At 35.7% G+C, this 17,412-nt stretch overlaps 1 protein-coding gene across 1 annotated transcript in view; it reads left to right on the top strand.

The window, feature by feature from the left end:
* The window catches only part of LOC144449060 (uncharacterized), a 50,045-nt gene that overhangs the window by 10,606 nt on the left and 22,027 nt on the right, over positions 1-17,412 (top strand). Inside the window, exon 2 of the mRNA XM_078139472.1 lies at positions 16,534-16,645. Within this exon, the coding sequence (XP_077995598.1) occupies positions 16,534-16,645 (112 nt within the window). The remainder of the gene's footprint in view (positions 1-16,533; positions 16,646-17,412) is intronic.

Raw genomic sequence — 17,412 nt, 5'->3', positions numbered from 1 at the left:
ATCATACAGCACTGCTGCTTTCTTTGATGTCTGAACAATACGAAAAACATCCCAGATTTACACTTCTACAGACTACCAAGGGACAAAGCGTGGTACTAGGAGGTGATGATACCCCCAATTTGAGTGAGGGCGTTGTATTCTCAATTTCCTGTTTGCAGTTTGGAATGACCTATCCATTATACCTAACAAAACAGTTTCAAAAAATGTTTCAGTTGCAGCTAGTGCAGCTACAAAACAAGTTGAAATTTTTCAGTTGATAAATTTCAGTATATATCTACAAGCTACGTATAAAAATATGTATTTTTAATAGTCTTTAGATGTTGTTTTTTTTCTGATGAGTAAATCATACAAACTGACCTTTTATCTATTTGATGTGATTTTGTGTAGTTTGTAGCAAATGAGCTAGGAAGATTTATATTGGTTTATACATCAGTGTGGCTTGGTAAATGAATGGAGGTTGGTTTCTAATTATAGTATTGTATTGTATTGTATTACAATAGTATTGTCATTGTATAACAAGTATATACATGTATAAAAAAAACAAAAACATTTTAGTTACTATTTGATAACAGAATGCAACAGTTGCTATTAAGGCCAAAAAAAAGATAATTGTTTCTGGTCAGGACATATTGTCTAAAGTGGTGTGACGACATGATTTTTTTTTTATTTTCAACAAACCTGTCACTCAATCTACTACATGTACAGTTACTGTTCTGTTTGTTCAATACTTTAGAGCAAGTGTGTATATGGGACAGATGTCATTTGCTTGTTCATGATTGGCTATGCAGTTGTCTTTACTCAAGTAGGGAGGGAGTTATTTTGAGTTTCCCCATGGATCTGCAGACTGCATGGACAAACCCCAGAGGGTGGGGATGATGGTGGGGATATTCATGCTTATTGGGTATACATATATGTGCCGCCCTTTGAGGTAGTTTTTTTGCCCTTTGGTCTAAAATGGGTACTGTGTTTTTAGAGCTAAGGAGTTTCAAATGGGCTCCACTTCACACAATTTTCTATTTGTTTTGTCTAAAATGGGGTCCTGGAAGGAACCACATAATAAATTCTTGACTAGTTCGACATTTCCAGGAATTCCCCTCAGAATTTCCTTAAGCTAATTCATTGGTTGACATTTTCATATTGGTGATTATGTATTTTGGTCTACAATGGGGTCTTCTAAAAATATTAATGGTTTAAAATGGGATCTGGGGTTAATAGCATTGGCCGCACACCCCTACCAGACTTGGCCAGTGGTACATCTACCCTGTCGGTGGACAAACACGGAAAAAAAGTCTGATGCGAGGTAGGTAAGTGATGCATGCGCTGACCAGAAACAATTTTTTTTTGCCTATAGACTAAAAGGCTGTACTAAGTAGTATTGTATTCAAGTGTAACATATTGTCTCTTCTACATGTACCTTGTTACTTGTGCACCCTAGGTTGGCTATAAAGATGATGTACACCCTAGGTTGGTTATGAAGATGCAGTCTGGCGCGATTGTCAGAGATACATAATTATGATGGAGAATGAGGGATTGTTATTCCTAAAAGATTTCAAATAATGTCATTCATATAAAGACAAGTCTGCAGGTTCCAATATTTGAATGATCATGAAAAGGAACTGATAATGTCAATTTTTAAAGGTGTACCAGCTGCGATTAGAACATTTTTGGAAACTATTTTGTTTGACGTAGATAATAACGTGGTAACTTAATTGTGATCTGTTGGTAAACATATTTGTGTAGCAGTGCACATACCATGGTACAATACATGTATATCCAATCAAATTGATTTTTGGGTCTGCACCCAAAACTCAGCACACCCCTCCCCCAGTGAATCACAATTTAAACTTATTACTATACTACTTATAGATAACAAAGACCTCTAATTGACATGTGCAATGTCTAATCATTGGTATTTTAACAATTTTCAGTGACTGTATTGTAGGTTGTTGGATCGAAAAATATGATACCACAATTACATTGTACAGCTAGCACAGGTGTAAAGCTTGCTTGACTATTAAGTGATGATAGTTACATGTATACTGCATTTCCATTGATTTTAATGTGTCCCCATTGTAATAGTATAGGAAGAATTTCATTTTGAAGTTTCGAAATTGACATAACAATTGACAACACACTTTATGATAATTTGTAGAAAAAATAACAAAATAATCACTTTTGCATGCTGTGCACAAATCCCCTTGATTGTTACCTCTGACATTGAGACCTATCATCAAAGAGTGGGCCATTGTAGTTCCTGAATTTCCTGGCAGTATACAATCCAGTGTAGCCTCTAATACAGTAATGGCACATAGGATTAAAACCTTTATCCTACCAGGTCCCCATTTATAATACAGCTGGTTGACTAGATCAGAGTCATGGTTCTAATTTTGCTTAAATGTTTTAGCCAGTCAAAGACAACTGGCAGCACTGGGGGGGGGGGGGGGGGGGCTTGACTTGACTGACAGCTTGTAGATTCTTAAGCCAGCCACTCTAACCATTTCATCATCATGACTCCATCTAGAACATAAAGGTAATTTAGGGGGAAAATTGCAACACCTTTTCAGAAACACTGAACATGATCATAATTAGCATCTACTAATCTATAAGGTTTTCTTCAGTAGTCCTTATTCTTGGACTTGTAAGCCTATGAGGTGACACCATAATGTCATGTGATATGTGTACCTTGTAATCTAAAGAATGATTGATAGATTGGTGTCTAATGTTTGGTCTAAGACAGCCAAGATGAATAAATTGTCTGGATAGAGCCAAGATGTCCTTGAGTGACAAAGACCAAAGACAGACAATTGGTATAAAGTTGAAACATGACAAGGACATCTTCCAGCGATATCATAAGGTGACCTTGTACATACTTCACTGATTGTCTGTGATAACGGCTACTCTAAGACTGGTTTCTTAAAGAATATATGGTCAGCTGATCTTTAGAAGCAGTGAAATGAGTCTTGGTTTAAATTAAATAATATACAGTTGAGGGGTAAATTGAGTAGAACTTGCCATTGGTCTTGTAAATGATACCCAACTGGTCTTGGTTCTAGTAATTGGTGGTTAACTGGTCTTGGTTCTAGTAATTTATGGTTAACTGGTCTTGGTTCTAGTAACTGATGGTTAACTGGTCTTGGTTCTAGTAATTGATGGTTAACTGGTCTTGGTTCTAGTAACTGATGGTTAACTGGTCTTGGTTCTAGTAATTGATGGTTAACTGGTCTTGGTTCTAGTAACTGATGGTTAACTGGTCTTGGTTCTAGTAATTTATGGTTAACTGGTCTTGGTTCTAGTAACTGATGGTTAACTGGTCTTGGTTCTAGTAATTGGTGGTCGACTGGTCTTGGTTCTAGTAATTGGTGGTCGACTGGTCTTGGTTCTAGTAATTGATGGTTAACTGGTCTTGGTTCTAGTAATTGATGGTTAACTGGTCTTGGTTCTAGTAACTGATGGTTAACTGGTCTTGGTTCTAGTAACTGATGGTTAACTGGTCTTGGTTCTAGTAACTGATGGTTAACTGGTCTTGGTTCTAGTAATTGGTGGTCGACTGGTCTTGGTTCTAGTAATTGATGGTTAACTGGTCTTGGTTCTAGTAACTGATGGTTAACTGGTCTTGGTTCTAGTAACTGATGGTTAACTGGTCTTGGTTCTAATAATTGGTGGTCAACTGGTCTTGGTTCTAGTAATTGATGATTAACTGGTCTTGGTTCTAGTAACTGATGGTTAACTGGTCTTGGTTCTAGTAACTGATGGTTAACTGGTCTTGGTTCTAGTAATTGGTGGTCAACTGGTCTTGGTTCTAGTAATTGGTGGTCAACTGGTCTTGGTTCTAGTGATTGATGGTCAACTGGTCACGGTTCGAGTAATTGATGGTTAACTGGTCTTGGCTCTAGTAATTGATGGTTAACTGGTCTTGGTTCTAGTAATAGATGGGTTAACTGGTCTTGGTTCTAGTAATTGATGGTTAACTGGTCTTGGTTCTAGTAATTGATGGTTAACTGGTCTTGGTTCTAGTAATAGATGGGTTAACTGGTCTTGGTTCTAGTAATTGATGGTTAACTGGTCTTGGTTCTAGTAATTGATGGTTAACTGGTCTTGGTTCTAGTAATTGATGGTTAACTGGTCTTGGTTCTAGTAATAGATGGGTTAACTGGTCTTGGTTCTAGTAATTGATGGTCAACTGGTCTTGGTTCTAGTAATTGATAGTTAACTGGTCTTGGTTCTAGTGATTGATAGTTAACTGGTCTTGGTTCTAGTAATTGATAGTTAACTGGTCTTGGTTCTAGTAATTGGTGGTCAACTGGTCTTGGTTCTAGTAATTGATGGTCAACTGTTCTTGGTTCTAGTAATTGATGGTCAACTGGTCTTGGTTCTAGTAACTGATGGTTAACTGGTCTTGGTTCTAGTAACTGATGGTTAACTGGTCATGGTTCTAGTAATTGATAGTTAACTGGTCTTGGTTCTAGTAACTGATGGTTAACTGGCCTTGGTTCTAGTAATTGATAGTTAACTGGTCTTGGTTCTAGTAATTGATAGTTAACTGGTCTTGGTTCTAGTAATTGATGGTTAACTGGTCTTGGTTCTAGTAACTGATGGTTAACTGGTCATGGTTCTAGTAATTGGTGGTCAACTGGTCTTGGTTCTAGTAATGGATAGTTAACTGGTCTTGGTTCTAGTAATTGATAGTTAACTGGTCTTGGTTCTAGTAATTGATGGTTAACTGGTCTTGGTTCTAGTAATTGATGGTTAACTGGTCTTGGTTCTAGTAATTGATAGTTAACTGGTCTTGGTTCTAGTAATTGATAGTTAACTGGTCTTGTTTCTAGTAATTGATGGTTAACTGGTCTTGATTCCAGTAATTGATAGTTAACTGGTCTTGGCTCTAGTAATTTATGGTTATGGAATAGATTTGTACTAGCAGAAAATGTTAGTGTATTAAATCTAGGGGAATAGATTTGTACTAAGCAGGAAATATTACCTTTGAATCTAAACTGTACTATGGTACGAATAAGTATTCCTGAAATAATATGACAGAAACCCCTTGACATGTAAGTACAAGTGTTGTGTACTTGGGGTATTTGCATGAGTGTGAAGTAGTACTGTAATAATGTATTCAGTATTGCAATGGTGTGCAAATACCACTAGTAGGCACGTGTAACAGTGCAAATAATCTCTGGTAAATACGTAATAATATGCCCTTGTAATGTAAGAACTGTACTTTATGTGTGGGTGTGGCATGGGGGAGGAAAAAATATTAGAATTATTTTATAAATTATCGATGTTACTGATTAGGATAATGTTAATGTTAAGGAAGTAGTGACATTTTGGTATCAATTTCTACAGAACTCTTATGCTGGATAACTCCTTTTTCATTTCCTTTGAGACTTACCCTGATTTATGTCTGTATGTGTTTTAGCTGTCACTTTAGGCCATACAAATATTGGTTTACTAAACGCAAAAAATATTGCTACTCACAAAGTCACAAAATTGAGAACAATTCTTAAGTTTTCTGACGTCTAAGGGTCGACACAGCCCAAGCAGATGAGATATTTTATTGGTGAAAATGTGGGATTAACAGTGAGTATACCAGTGTTTTATATTTACATGTATAAGGTGAACGCCACATCTGAAAACATTTAATCTTTTATTGAGATACCCCAAGTCAGTATTTTTAAAACCATATTAAGCTTGTCCTAAACAGAATTTACCCAAAATTCAAAATTTAAATTTAACATTTAAACCCCCCCCCCCCCCCCCCCCCCATGTCTTTAATTAAAACAAGGCTATGTGAGGTTTCATTACTACTGAAAACCTGGAAATTTTTGCCAAAGACTTATTTTCACTTATTTCACTTGAAAAAAAAAATGAAAAAAAAAATGAAAAAAAATAGTGACTAAAATGACTTCTTATACATGAACACAATATACCAGTCTGGCAATTAGTAAAAAATTAGTCTTTGAGAACTAGCTGAAGACTTCGAAATTGCAAAATTTTCTAGTGGTGAAAATATCTAGGTGTACAGTATTTTACCCAGTGTCTAATCAGTCGGATTTTATTCACTGAGCACTGAGAATATGTTCCAAGGTGTATATAGTCTGTACAGCTGTGTTAGGTAATATTACCTCAGACCCACATATCACTCATTACTCACAATCAATTGTTAAACTTTACCCTGTAGTTACATGGGTGATTGGTAAGGAGTGGGTAGGGGTCATCTCAAAGTAACGCCATTCCTGTCTGGTTCCAAAATATGGTACAAAATAATATGGTACTTGTAGGCCAAAAAGTGGTAGAATATACTAGAGCAGACTAAATATGGTACTTGTAGACAAAATGTGTTACTTGTAGACAAAGGTCTAGAAACATGAAGGGTTCATAGTTGAAAACAGGTACCGGTGTATTGTAACAGTATTGATTGGTAATTATGTAAATAATTACTTTTGTGTTTAAAAATATCTTTTCAACCTTCTGCGATATGTAACTGGTGGAGACTGCACTGTTTTATTAGTGCAGAGAGTGACACACTGCATTGTTATAATTACAACTGCCGACATCAGACAGGCGATGAACAGAACCTGTTACAAACAGAAAATAAACAAATGAATTGGATTAATAGCACTTGGCACAGCATATTGAAAGTACAGAGACTTGTATTACATTTCATGGTTTGATAAGAACAGTTTAATGGCCTCTTTATGTGTACATGAAATGCCAGGGAAACTGGAAATTGTTTGTGAATGTGAACTATTATGTAAAGTGGCCATAACACTGTTCTTATCAAATGATGGAATGTGATACCAGTCTCTGTACTTCCAACATCCTGTGCCAAGTGTTATTATAAATCAAAATCAGTTTGTTTACTTTCCTTGTTTGTAACAATTATGTTCCGTTTGTCCACAGTCTGATGTGAGCAGTTGTACAAAGACCAGACAGACAAACTGGTCAGCATACAGTTGATGTCTGTTGTGACAAGAATTACAACTTGTAAGAAGTGTTAATTTAGGGTTTGTTAACTTTGAAATAGATTATGATAATTTTGTAAGGTAATGGTGATGTGAAACCAAGACAATAGGCATAGATGAGTATTGAAATCGACACCTCGTTAGAAACAGTTATATTCTCTTCAGACCAGACATATACTTGTTTTTGAGATGAACCTTGACTAACACCTAATTCATATGTAAATATGGGTGTCAAGACCTGACAAGCCATCTTATGTAACACCAGCTTTGGATTGTTTGAAAAGGGCAGTGGTAGACTAGATAGGAGGAGCTGACCGTTACTGTCGTTTGGCACAAGTTGTCAGCTATATATGCAGGGACCAGATGATGGTTCACATGCTGGGTTGGATGCTGAACTTACTCTGTCAATAATGGAGAGTTTTCTTGCTGTACTGTTGTAAGTTAATTTCTATGTCATCATGTTGTGGAGGTTTCATTTATTTCCTATTATCTGTCTGTCTGCTGTCTGACACATTTCCGTGTGTATAACTTACCCCTCAAGCTATAAGACACTGTCTGCCAATAAGTCAGAAACCGAGACACGTTTACACTGGAACACAGATTATATGATATTGGTTATTTCAATATTCTAAGGATTGTTTATAGTGTCGAAGAGAAATCACTCATGATACCATGCAAACTGTTACAGGTTTTTTTCTTGTAACAATTTTTTCAAGGTGTGGCCAGTATTGTATATGTCGTACGTACTTTTAGCTTAGAATCTAATCCGTTAGCTGAATCTCTGCTGTTTCATCCACATTTCATCCACCTAGAGTGGCTATCGCTACACTATTCTGTTATCTTAGCCGACAATTTGAATTTTTGAATTTCGTTTGTAGGGAACAAAGCAAAAGTTCATAAATTCAAAATATCAGTTAGGATAGCGGAGTAGTGTAGTGATAGTCATTCTCAAGTCTACAGGTAGGCTAATCAAACCGCATGGATTCTAAGGTATTCATTCTGTTAGATGAATTTGACTTGTCGTTTCATCCACATTGATCCAGAACCAGGGAGATTCTAAGCTCTACTTTGAAAATAGATGAAACAGTTAGACCCTATACTTTACATAGCTTAGTAATAGTGATAAATTCTACTCTTCTGTAAACCATGAGGCCTTGTAGTGTTTTGAAAGGATGGAGATGATCTAACTACCAGTCGAGATGCTACCTATAGAATCAAATCATCTTGAGATTCGGTGCCATGGATAGCACTAGACTAAGACCCAGACTACTAATACATATTGTAATACATTGAAATTTAACAACATGCTTGTCTACATACTCTGAGCTTTTCGTCCATGAATATGGCTGATAATCAGGATGGATTTTGAATCTATCAATCTGCAGTCATTAGCTTTATAGAATTTTTAATTGTCTTCCCATGGCATGCTTAGTACATTGGTATAGGATTGGTATTTACCTTCTTTCACCTAGCCTGTCCACAGACATTGGCTTAGATTTGGTATTCACTTTCCTACACCTAGCCTGTCTACAGACATTGGCTGGGAGATGACAGTCATCCACAAAGTTAGTGAAGGATAATACTAACTCCAAACCACAGAGGCTTGTAGACAGGCGAGAGAAGTGTTCGTCTTGGACTTTAGAAGCTATCCATTGTGTTTGAATCTGAAGATATCTTTACCCAATGTTGGATAAAGAGATCTTCAGATTCAAACCAATGGAAGTGTAGGCAAGTTGATTTAAAATTTAGAGATATCTTGATAATCTTAGTGAATTTGAACTGTTAGGTGTTTGTAACATTTGTGTTTTAGTAGTTGTCTAAAAATAAACTTGGTTACCGGTTACCGTAGTGATAATCCTGATTATGATCAACAGGAGAACAAGAAAACTGTATCAAAGCTGATATGGTAAATTTGTCATTGTTTGCTTTCAACAATAGCTACTTTAGCCTGGCTACCCATAAACCCAATGGTGGAGGGTCTGTGGACTACCCAAGTGTGCTGCAAGTGTGTTTGGCATCCTGTAATGTTCATGGGTTCCTGTACCTGTAAATGTTCATCTTGCAATCCTTCTAGAAGTCTAGTTACTATTATGTGTAGACATTTTCTATGATTTTCTTCTAACAAATTCTGTCAAAAATCTAGCTAACTCGTGCTGGGGGAAGGGTGAACAGTGCATGTCAGTAGTAATCCATCACACACACTGACAGGCAGTTGTAATCGGTTACTTTGTTCAATTTACTACAAACTCAACCTCTAGTTTGAAAGTAAGGCGTGCGAAGGCGCGATAGCGTCATCATGTTTTACATCAATGCTCCAATAGCATACATGTATACTATCGCTGTTGGTGGCAAAAAAAAACAGGAATTCTGTGCTAGAAAAATCCATTTGACTGAAAAGTGGAGATGATCATAGTATGTATAGGACTCACCTACAATCCTTTGGTCTTGCATTAGTGTCGTCTTAGCAGTTCAGAGGCCATAAGGATTACACGGAATCATTCTTTTGTTCTGGACCAACTTTTTCTATAGCTCTGCCAGACAACTGTTTATCATACCTAGATTTTAATCCTGATGTGACATGGGTCTTTAAATCCCAGTCTTTGAATCTCATAGTCTTGGATTGGTATGATCTAATCCTGAGTGGAACCATAAGGATTAGATAGGTAAGGATAATTATTCCTTTTGTTAATGATCAACTACTTTTATCAATAGTTCTGCCACACAACTCAGTTTCACAGTCAATTTTTTTATCTTCATCCAACGCCCCTAACTGTCAAATCTTTGTAATTGGTTGTCATAAGATCGTAATGCAAACTTCTGTCACCATTGTTTCTGTTATTAGAATAGTTCTTGATAAGACCTAATAAAAAGAATTGTGTTTTTCCAGTTACGCTCAATTTAGAATAGGTGGCGTAGGTAGAATTTTTATTTTATTTTATTATATTTTTTTTTTCTGTGTGAATGTCTAGTTCAGGTTTTCCATTGTTTTCCAAATGGTCTCTGTGTTGTTTATTTCTTCCTATCAGACGTACAGCCATTACAGATTGGAAGAACAGTTTTAGAGTGTATTTTTAAGTTGATGTAAGTTTCCGCATCCACTATTTCTTGTGAGACTTCACACGATTGCGATTTTATTATTTTTTTCTCGATATGTAAAAAAAGTTTAGGGTCGGCAGTAAAAAACTAGGTGGGGGTCGGGTAACTGGAACCAAACAATTATTTGTTTTTGGCCTAAGGGGATGTAAGTTTTACATAGAATAATGGTATGGACTTTGAACCATAGAGTGTACTCTGTTATGTACTATAGTGTATCCAGACTTGTATATGTACCAGTATAATTGATATGTGTGGTGCTTTTTGCAAGTGTCAACTTGTTTGCAATGATTGCATTGAAGGGCTGGGAAAAATGATTTTAACTTGTCATAACTTAAGACTATCAAGGTATAATGGCTTGGTTGGTTGGTTGGTTGGTTGGTTGGCTGGTAGGTTGCTTGCTGGTTGGAAAGAAATTATATTCAAATTTTCATCCAGGTGATAAACCCCCCAAAAATGTGAGACTTCATGTGTCACTTTGTGTCTGAACTTATCCTGGGTAGCAGTTCTTAATTTCCAGATGAAATAGTTTATTGAAATGTCTTTTCTCACTAAATTGTTGTAAGCAATCGATAGTGGTATTTATATAGCACAATGATCGACCTTACTCAAAATTGATATTTTTGTCTGTGCCATTTTGAAAAGTATTGACAGTTAGAACAAATTGCTTGCATGACATGGCCATGGACCTTTATTAAAAACCTGGATATTCAAATTGTAAAGCTGGATCAGAGCCAGATAACAGAAGTCACCGTATCTATATCAATGTACTGATACACACCCAGTCAATGCACCTACTCAGACACATTGTTGAAAGTAGAATGTATTATAGATCATGAACCTTCTACTTTTTTCTGGCCCTAAATTTTGTGAAGATACATTTGAATGACAATATGATGTATCTGCAATAGGTATTGACTGATAGTGATACATGCAGCTTTAAACATAGTGATACTAAAAGCGTAATGTTTGCCCAATTTCTTTGGTTAAGTTCTTACTGGAAAAATGTCATCCCAAACCTCTAATAACAAGCGTAGTAGACTCACAGCCATGTAGATTGGCTACTTACATTGACACATATCATTAAAACTTTTGAAATAAATGATAATAAATTATTAACAGAGAATCAATCTCCACAAAAATAACTTCCTTAAAAAGTTGTTGGTGATTGGCTGATGACTTGGATGATATTTTCATATATTGACACCTAGTTGATAGACATTATACATTATACATGGCAACCAATTTACTCTTGTCACCTTTCACTGTGCTGTATTTCCTGGGCAAACAATGCAATTGAATGGAAATTATAGACCAAGTTGCATGTAATTAGCAGTGCATATAGAATGTAGATAGCAGACAAGATAGTATGTGCGTATGTACGTACACACACACACATACATACATACATACATACATACATACATACATACATACATACATACATACATACATACATACATACATACACACACATACATACATACATACATATACATACATACATACTGTTCATACATACATACATACATACATACATACACACATACATACATACGTACGTACGTACATACATACATACATACGTACGTACGTACGTACATACATATACACACACACATACATACATACATACATACACGTGCGTACGCATGTACGTACGTACGTACGTATGTATGTGTATGTATGTGTGTGTGTGTACGTACGTACATACATATGTACGTACGTACGTATGTATGTGTGTGTATGTATGTATGTATGTATGAACAGTATGTATGTACATACGTACGTATGTACATACCTACACACACACACACATACATACATACATACATACATACATACATACATGCATACACACATACACACATACCTACATACCTACATACCTACATACATACATATACACGCACATGCATGCATATATTAGTGCACACATACACACATAAAGGCATACACACATACACACATATGTACATACATACATACATACATACATACATACATACATACATACGTACGTATGTACGTACGTACGTACGTACGTACGTACGTACTGCTATACATACATACACACATACATACATGTTATATGTTAAACGCCATACATACATCTGTGACAATCTTTGATCTTTAGTACAGTTAGTCATATTATGTAAGATAGTACATATGTAACTGTTAGTATTAATAATATCTTGATATGTAATCTGAAAATGCATAATGCATAATTTATGATGTACATTTCTGGGTCTTTTACCTAGTATATACTCATTTCTAAATTATTTTGAGTGCCTGCATATTTATTGATTTATTCTGTTGACTTGTAGTGTACATTTATGTGTAGTAGTTTGTTACCATGGTAATTAATGATTAATGGACATTGTTAGATACATTGTTCTTGCACAGGGTCAAAATGTGATTTTTTTATTTTTTTTATTTATTTTTTTTACAAGCCTGTCACTCAGTCTACTATTTGTGGCAGTTACTGTTCTTTTTATTTAGTACTTTCGAACAAATAAGCAATTGTGTATGTGGGGCAGATGTAATTTGCTTGTTCATGATTGGCTCTGCAGTTGTCTTCACTGAAGCAGCAATAAATGTAGGGAGGGTTATTTTTGTGTTTTCCCCCAGGATCTGCAGTCTAGACTGCATGGGCTGGACAAATACAAAAAAGAAGAAGATCCACACGATGGTATTTTAAGTGATGTGCACACTGACCAGAAACAATTCTTTTTTTTTTTTTTTGGCTTAAAATAAATTTGTTTAATACTCACCTGTTGGTACAGTGTTACAGATATATCGCAGGAATGTCCAATTACTGTACAGGGGGTATAGCATGGTTATCAATTCTGAATTATTGCAGAGATGCACAAATGAAAGAATATCATTTAAATGTCTAATTGTATATTTTAATTGTTGCTTGTCATCTTGATTGTATTAGAAACTGTGCAATCATTAAAAGTGATTATTCTTTTTATTTTGTGATTTCATTATTTTTGAATTAGCTGATATCAGACTCTTTTAAATTTTATTCCCATATGACGAACACAATTGGTTGACAGGACAGATCCCAGTTTTTTATATATCTGTCAATCCAAAACTATCGTCTTCAGGTTGTCATAAAACAAAGACACTCATGAAAATCAATACGTAACATATTCAAATATTGGAACACCTCACCCCCTGTCTGTGAAATGAATCAATCCCAACCGCTTGGCGTCTTTGTACCTTGGCCTGCAGGTCGTTCACCCTATACTCTGTTATCAAACTCAGTCTGTTAGTGGTTGATAGGTAGAATGCAACACGGTCAAGTTCAATTTCATTTTCACAAAATACTGTGCTGGGAAAGGTTGACAAATTTTGAAAGTGTTCTTGTGCTGTGTGATCAGCTCTGAAACTCTGTAGCTTTGTGTGCAGTTAAAAGCAAGGACAAAGTGTCTGTCTGTCTCCTTTCATCAGTGGTTACGTAATCACCCACGCCAATTACAAAAAAATATGTCGTGAGAGCAATGCATTCTGCCTCAGACAGTAGATATGAAACGAAGGCAAGGTGTGTAATGCATACACACTGTGGATACAGATCTCTTCTGGACATGGGGTAAGATGCTGCTCTCTTAAATGTACAAGTAATTTTTTTTTTGACTTCTCATTTTCCTTTTACAATTCTGCTTTGTACTGTTCATACATGCATATACCATTGTGTTAGCTATCATTGTTTGCTTTGGATCTGCAAATCCACTGCTGAACAGTTATATGTTAAACGACATTTCCAATTGATTTTTAGAGCTCCTTTAAATCTACCTTAGCATGAACTAGATAATCTAAATGAAACTTTTTTTTGAACAATTTGAAGATAGGAAACAAAATGGGGATTAATTACAGTGGTCCTGGCCAAAAAAAATAGGAACTTTTTATACCTTTAGGTTTACACAGGGTGTGCTAATAGGCTTAAAGCTGTCTAGTGGAGGGACAGATATTGATTTCTGACTTAGCTGTTTTGTCTCTTTTTGATGGTGTATTATTAAGTATTATTTATCATGTGTAGTGTATGTACAGAAGAGAAAGTGTATAATGTTCAAATATTGACCTGTAGTGTATCAAAAATGTAAGGAATGGAGTCTGCTTCCTGATAAGTACTGTCCTTGGGTTGTGACCAGCACAGAAGTGCTCAGTTTTAACAAGCATTTCTTGAAATCTAGAGTATTTTGAAGTTGTCTGCTTTTATTTCGTTTAAAGTATTTTATGCCAAAATATTTAGGAATTACAGTGGACATCTTTAGCTATCTTTTTTTTGGTGATAAACTGGCAACAGACATGTGACCTTGCTTGGTGAAGTAATCCTGTCTGGGGTAGCAAGAACAGAAGGTCACAGTGTCTGATACAGTCATGGCTCTAAAATCAACTAAAAAATGGCTCCTTTTATTCTACAGACACCTCTAGAGATAGTCAGTCTATTTGTTAGTTATTTGATGTAAACTTAGAAGAAAAAAGACAGGTCATTTCTTCAAAATCTGCTTGAATTTTGTCTACCAGAACTGAAGCGTAATGCATCATGGGATATGGGCGTTGCCATTGTCTGAGAGATGCGTCTGGTTATCAGTGTCTTTGTTGTTGCTTTAATATTATTTGCAAACCTGTGTTTGTGTTAAATTATTTGTATTTTTTTTAGCCTGCATTGTAGCTTTAAATATTTGAATTGTTAAATGTAAAAAAAGGAACATTTTAGACCATAGGTGTAATTACTTCTCTGAAGAGCTTTGTGATCTTCAGATAAGAGTTTATCCGTCCACGTGGTAACCAGATACATTATGGATAACAAGCTCACAGATAATGCTATCTACTAAGTACATTCCTTTTAATATGCATGTTTCTTTTCACATTTTTAGGTATAGAATGATTGCAACTTGCAATTTAGTGAAATTTCTAATTTGCGGATATTTCTACTTATTTGCTTGTTATAGGAGTGTATCTTGGATTGATGATGGGGAGGGCAATGGGGGAAGCGGGAAGACGGGAACTGCAAAGGGGCAGGAATATAGGCTGGATAAAATACGGGGAGGGCTGGAGCTTTAGGTTGAGGCAACCTGCTGTTGACGATAGCCAAATTGTGGAAGGGGGGACATTAGGAAGACAGTATAGTTTCAATGGATGAAGGTTATCTTAAAAAGACAGACACAGTTATGGAGAAGGAAGGGGGAAATAGGGACAACTATCGGTATTTGGTAATGATTACACATTAAGTGTGGGAAGGATGGGGAGAAGAATTATATTTTAAAGATATATCAGGTCAGAATAGGGGAGCGTGTTGAGGTAAATGGCAACTATTTGATGTAAGATGGTTGGGGTTAGGGACAAAAGAGAAGGGAGAGACAACAACTATTTCATAAAGTGAGGAGGAAATGGAAGGGGAGAACGACTTGTAAAGATCACTGAGAATGGGAGGGAACATGAGATCAATTGTCGGAAAGATGGTTGATGGGTGTGTGTGTGGGGGGGGGGGGGGGGAGAAGAAAGATGATATATGAGAACAGACAGTAGGATGATTCATACTGGAGACTCTTTTACCTGACTAGACAGACAGTCATAAATTATCAGTCTGAGTATCATCAACTCTTTAACTTTATTCTGGTTGACATTTAGATAATACTATTCTTTGCATCAATTACCTGTAGTATGATGCATTTACCATCACAGTTCACATTTAACTGAATTCTATGGAAGAACTGCATGTAAATTGTTATACTGTAATTTAAAGTGACCGTATGGATAAGGATTAGGTATTTATTTTGGATTTTTTTATTTATGAAACAATTTTATCATGGCTTCCTACTTGAAAAATTAATGTGAAACAACATTTACTAAGTCCGTGTTTGTAACTCAATAAATTGCAAAAAGCTAAAAAATGGTGTAAAAAGTTGGTTATTGTACGTACACTAATAAACATTTTGCACATTTGTTATGCTTTTTCAATTTACTGACTCAGAGTTACAAAAAAAGGACTTGGAATATTTTGGTTCACACTGATTTTTCAAGTAGGAAGCCATGATAAAATTGTTTCATGTATTAAAAATCCAAAATGTCATCATCAAGGTATATGACTGGAAAATTAACTTCTAAATTAATGATTTGAAGCTTGTTGAAGTAGAATAATGTAGCGATACTACTACTTTCCACTATCCCTATTGATGACTTCAAAGTGAACTCCGTAGTGTGCACAAGAATTGTTTACAAAAAGGGAATTTCATAAACCACCTTAGGACTGTAATTGCAGCGTATTAAGCTTATAAGTATCTATGTGGGTTTTCGTTTTCTATTGTTGGCTGAGGTTCAGTGAAATGCCACAGATTTTAATTCAGATAAGACTCAGACTTGTGTGTGTCAAGAGTGGTCCAAAACAAACAGGAATTTGTTCTAAGCCAAATATTTTCTCTATAACCAAATCTTCTGTATATTAAAGACGTTTTCTGTTCCGTTTCAGGTCTCATACAGATTGCAAGAAAACTAGGCCTCAATCTTCTTGCACCAAGGAAAAAGATTTCTGTGTTATTGATAGGTAACCATTCTGCTGGCAAGAGTTCATTTATCAATTGGTAAGTACACTTATTAATATTCCAGTTATCAGTTGGTAAGTACACATCAATATTCCAGTTATCAATTAGTAAGTACACCGATCAATATTCCAGTTATCAATTGGTAAGTACGCTTATCAATATTCCAGTTATCAATTGGTAAGTACACTTATCAATATTCCAGTTAACTAATGAACACACTTATCTATATTCTGGTTATCAACTGATAAGTACACGAATCAGTATATCAGGTATCGACTGGTAAGTACACTTATCGATATTTCAGTTATCAATGTACACCTAGCAATATTCCAGATATCAGCTGGTATATGGTATTGTATAGAAACTGCTGACCACTGAATGGTGATGATTTGAAATGTTGCAATCTGTATGTGTGTCATTTGATATAGCCATCATGCTTGAGGCAACACTTAAAAGCCCAGTCTCCGTGATAATGATGATAATTGTACATCTAATGATGATGGAGGCTCAACATTACAGTGGCATTTAAGTATCAATTTAAAACACAGTATATGATCAGAACAGGAGTCCAAGCCACACAATTTTTTATCTAGTACCCAGATTAGCATACACATTATGAAAGAAAGCCTTATTGAAGGTTTTAATCTCTGTCAGTGGAAAACAACTTGAAAATGTGGTACCTGCCACTAAATTGTTAATGACTATTAATATAGTTCAAATACAAAATTTGATGTACTTTAAATCAGATGGACACTTCTTTTTTAAACTTCAAACTGGCCCCCACCCCACAGTACAAGTACTCATGG

The sequence above is a fragment of the Glandiceps talaboti genome, chromosome 18 (assembly GCF_964340395.1).
Source record: "Glandiceps talaboti chromosome 18, keGlaTala1.1, whole genome shotgun sequence".
In the NCBI taxonomy this organism is placed as follows: domain Eukaryota; kingdom Metazoa; phylum Hemichordata; class Enteropneusta; family Spengelidae; genus Glandiceps; species Glandiceps talaboti.
The sequence above is the reverse complement of the archived record's forward strand: the minus strand, read 5'-3'. Positions and strand labels throughout refer to the sequence as shown.